The 4,586-nt window shown below is 64.7% G+C and overlaps 1 protein-coding gene across 1 annotated transcript in view; it reads left to right on the top strand.

Annotated features, from left to right (window-relative positions):
- Nucleotides 1-494: 494 nt before the first annotated feature.
- The window catches only part of DACT2 (dishevelled binding antagonist of beta catenin 2), a 32,896-nt gene continuing 28,804 nt past the window's right edge, over nt 495-4,586 (top strand). The window contains 3 exon segments of the mRNA XM_077757382.1: nt 495-651; nt 1,286-1,425; nt 1,470-1,530. Of these exon segments, the coding sequence (XP_077613508.1) occupies nt 495-651; nt 1,286-1,425; nt 1,470-1,530 (358 nt within the window).

Consider the following 4,586-nt stretch of genomic DNA (forward strand, 5'->3'; position numbering starts at 1 on the left):
TGAGCTCGGCGCTGGGGACGCGACGCGGGCGAGGCGCCGCTCCTTCCCCGGAGCCTTCTGCGAATTCCTTCTGGAAACGCCAGGCGGACCCAGAGCCTGCACGCAATGCAGGAACCTTTCCTCCTGGAGCATTTGTGAGTCTTCAACTTTAAAGTCGCTTCCTATCTCCACATTACGACATAATTTCTTTATGTTTAAATAAGTATATTTTTAAAAATCCATTTCTAGACTTTCCGGAAATCTCATCGTTCTGGCAGAAAAAGAATCATCTCGGGGCGCCTGGGGGGCTCAGTCGGTTCAGCGTCCGGCTTTGGCTCAGGTCGTGATCTCAGGGTTCGTGGGTTCGAGCCCCGCGTCGGGCCCTGTGCTGACAGCTCGGAGCCTGGAGCTGCTTTGAGTTCTGGCTCCCTCTCTCTGCCCCTCCTCTGCTTTCTCTCTCTCTCTCTCAAAAATAAATAAACATAATCTTCACTCATCTTGACACGTATCGGAAAATGGGGTTTACCGTTCTCCCCGCAGCCGTAGGCGTCCAGCGCCCAGAACCCTCACGGAGCAGGAAGGGAGCGAGCGCAGCCGGCGAGGCCCGTGGCCGCTCGCAGGGCTTTGCTCCGGAACACAGACCCGAGGCGGCGGCGGCGCGGCTGCTGCCCGGTGGGCTGGGGAAGCCACGGACGGGGTTTCCGTTCAGTTCTGGAACCGTGTCATCTCACTGCAAAGCGCCTCGACCTCTCCTTGCACATCACATCGCAGTAAACACGAGGGCGCGCTGTGCGTCCTCTGTCCTAAGTCAGGGCAGCTTCTCGACGCCGAGGTGGAGGCGCCCACGAGCCCGGGGGGTCAGGAGAATCAGGGGCGTTTCCGGGCACTTTTCCTGCAGGAAAGTGTCTGGTTCTAGAAAGGCCGGGTCGCCCGGGCCTCCACGCCCGGCCTCCTCACCGGCGAGCTAGGTGTTTCCCTGCGTTGACGCTTCCCGGGATGGGAGCAGGTGAGCCTTGTCCGCCGAGCGCGGCTTTCCCGGGGCCCCGCGGCCACGTGCGAGCCCACCTGGGACGGGGCCGCCCTGCGTGTCCTGTGTGCCCAGTGTCGATTCAGCCCCGTTGTGTTTCTTTAGGCCACAGGGTTTGCAACCGAAACGCAACTGTTGGTTTACTTTACTTGTAAACAAGACTTGTTTATAAGCACGAATTGCTGGAGGCGAGCGCTACTTGTGCGCAGGCCCCGCGCCAGGCCTCCTGCCGGGGACAGCGGCCTTCGGAGACCCCAGGCCTGGCACCCTCCCCCGCAGGCCCCGCTCTGCCCCTGCTCTCCCTGCCCGGGGCAGCGGACCGCAGCCGGCTGCCAGGTCCTCTGTGCAGCCCTCGGGCTGGGGGTGGTGCCCACCGCCCTCAGACAGGGGAAGACAAATCCTGTTTGAAGGACGCCGGTGTCCGCGCCCTCGGGGGCTCCGCCTGCCTCCCTGGTCCTCTCAGTGCCTGCGGGAGAGCCTCCCGTCNTCCCGGAGCCGCTGGGAGGAAATGGACGACGGGCTGGGTGGGCGGAAGGACTTCGGAGAAACAAGTCAGACTGGCCGCGCTAAGCCGGTGCTCTCCCTCCCGCTACCTGGAGCGCAGGGGCAAAGCTGGGGAGGACTTGGTGCGGCTCCCGCGCCCCGTTCCTTCACCCAGAATGAGCCTTCGCGATAAAATCTGACAATGACGCTATGTGGGTTTTGTTTGCTGTTTCCAGGGGTCAGGAGAACAGTTGTCTCAACTTGAATGTTTCTCCACCGCTTTGTCCCTAGATCCTTGGCAGGTGCTGTCGGCGTCTCTTTGGTGGCCCTCCTCCTGAAGTGGGGGTCCCGGCAGTGGGCCCACGGAAGCCCACCCCTCGAGGGGACCCTGAGGACAGACATGGCCGGGCTGGCTTGCCTGCAGGCAGAGCAGGAGAGAGTCACACAGCCGGGGTGTCAGAATTCAACCAAAGCTAAAATGTATATCAAAGGGGTCCTGGGGCCCAGTGAGCGTGAATCCTCCCTGACCACCCACAGCCTGGGGACACAGAGAGGGGACTGGACCCGCGGCCTGGGGACACAGTGGCCTGGGGACACAGAGAGGGGACTGGACCCGGCGGCCTGGGGACACGGCCTGGGGACACGGAGAGGGGACTGGACCCGGCGGCCTGGGGACACAGTGGCCTGGGGACACAGAGAGGGGACTGGACCCGGCGGCCTGGGGACACGGAGAGGGGACTGGACCCGCGGCCTGGGGACACGGCCTGGGGACACGGAGAGGGGACGGGACCCGGCGGCCTGAGACCTCTTAGCTGCCATGTCACCCTCAAGAAAAACCACACGACATAACTGCATTTGTAGACATTTCAAAATTGGACAACACCAAAGAAGCTACGTGGGGAAAACCGTAAAGAAAAGACGGGACAAGTGACGGACCCCAACTGCAGAGAGACCCCCGTGGGGGAAGGGAAGCCCGGGCCAGGGGGTGGGGGGAGCCTCCTGCCCTGTCTGGGAGCCCCTCCGCTGTCTCCTCACTTCCCGGCACCTCCCCCACCCTCCTCCCACACCCCTGCCTCCAGGACAGACCCCGGAGGGCTGACCTTCCCTCTGCCGCAGGGCCAGCACGGCCCGAAGGGAAACAGCAGCAGAAATAAAGCCCGAGTGCAGCGGTTTCAGCCAGCAGCTCCGCGCAGTGTTCGCGCCAGGCTGCCGCCTCCTCCTGGCTTAGCCCCTGCAGCCCCTCTGCGGGTCTCCGCGGCCAGAACTTGGGAGCCGCCCACTCACGAAGCTGTAGGGTCCTCCCATCCCTGCCCTCCCCCGGTCATTCGCTCCCGCCCCTGAGGACCCCACGGCTAGAACTGCACACCTGCCGCCGACCGGCGGAGGGGAGGGGGGCGCAGCAGGTGAAGCCCCTCGTCGGAGGCTGAGCCTGGGCTAACGTGTGGTCCGCAAAGGGGCAGGGGCGGGAGGCCGGGGCGGGAGAGCCCCACAGAGGCGGGGGACCCGCGGCCGGGAAGGCTCAGCCGCTGGTGGGCAGCGCCGGAGCCCAGGCGGCCCGGCCCGGGGACACCCCCAGTCCAGGGGGCCCGGGGACACCCTCAGGCCAGGGGGCCCGGGGACACCCCCAGTCCAGGCGGCCCGGAGCGGTGCCGTGCAGACACCCCAGCAGGCGTCGTCTCCTCGGGGGCCCCTCCCTCCCTCAGCTCCTCCCTCAGAGGTGTCTTCACCCTGCAGCTGATTCACACCCGACACTTCCGTGCCGCCCTTGACCCACACCCTCCTGCTGCGCCCCAGGCCTCCTCTGTGTGGGACGTCACTCGGTGCAGGCCCTGACACAGGAGGCGCCCCAGCTCCCGCCCCGTCCACCGGGCCCACGTTGGGCCCCCGCCCTCTCCGTGCAAACAGCGCCCTGTGTGCACACGGGGCCCCTCCCCCCACTGCACACTCTCTGTCCCTGTGGGTTGGCACCCGTGCCCGTATGTGGGCGTCTCACTTGGCCACGGTGCCTGTCCGGCGGCTGGCGAGGAGCGGGCCCTCCCACGGCAGCGATGCCCTCCGCCTGGAGGTTCAGCCTCCCCAGACGAGGCCGCGCCCCGGTTCTAACGCTGCGACACGAGCTGGTCTGGGGCAGGTGCTCAGCCGTGCGATGCACGCACACTCGGTCACATACTCTTCACGCCCACAACTCGAGGCGGGCTCCTCTTGGGGCCAGGTCACAGATGTCGAAACAGAAGTGTCGAGGGCCCGGCACCCCACCACCGAAGCGGGCTGAGACTCGAAGCCACTTGGTGCTGGTGGCTGGTTCACGACAAGCACCACGACTCCATCCTTTTCGGATCTGAAAATAATTTCTCCATCTTCTTGGAGGTGAAGGAGGCAGATTATCACCGTTTATAAGAACCCTGCGGAGCGGGAGACTCCTGGCCCTGCGTACCAGCCGTCGGTGCAGCCTAGGGGTAGGAACTCACGCTGTCCCATAACCGCCCCCACAGCAAGCGTGGCACTGAGGCCACGGAACCCAGAACGCCACGTCCCGGCTGCGTCCTGTTGTTCAGAGCCAAGGCTGCCATCCGGTCGACACCTTCGCAGGGAAACTGAGGCATAAGCTGTGGGGGCCGCCCAAATCGGGGCATGTGATGTCATTAACGACCAGCACCCCTTTGCCAGGAAGCCTCTGGTGCTTGCACATCACAAGACCAAACTGATAAACACCCCGGCAGTTTAGTTACCACCGAGCCCACCGCCAAAGCGGCTACGGCACCTCTGAACACACATCCCACGTCCGGAGTCTGGCCGTCACCACGCAGGAGCTCGCCCACGGCATGCAGCTGACGGCGGACGGGGTGGGACCCACACGTGGACACGGACCACGGGACCTGCCCCCACGCATTGGCACGAGCTGGAGGCTTCTGAACGGTGTCACCTCATGCGTGGTTTCTTCCATGTCAACAGTCAGAGCAAACGGTGTGAGGAGGGGATGGCAGCGGCACCCGTCATTTCCAGAAGTTTCCTCCAGGGCGGGGTGCGGGGGTGACCTCGGAGAAGAGAGCATGAGGCCCTGGGGGCTGTGGGTGGAGACCTGGGACACAGACACACC

The sequence above is a fragment of the Crocuta crocuta genome, unplaced genomic scaffold (assembly GCF_008692635.1).
Source record: "Crocuta crocuta isolate KB4526 unplaced genomic scaffold, BGI_CrCroc_1.0 scaffold506, whole genome shotgun sequence".
Lineage (NCBI taxonomy): Eukaryota > Metazoa > Chordata > Mammalia > Carnivora > Hyaenidae > Crocuta > Crocuta crocuta.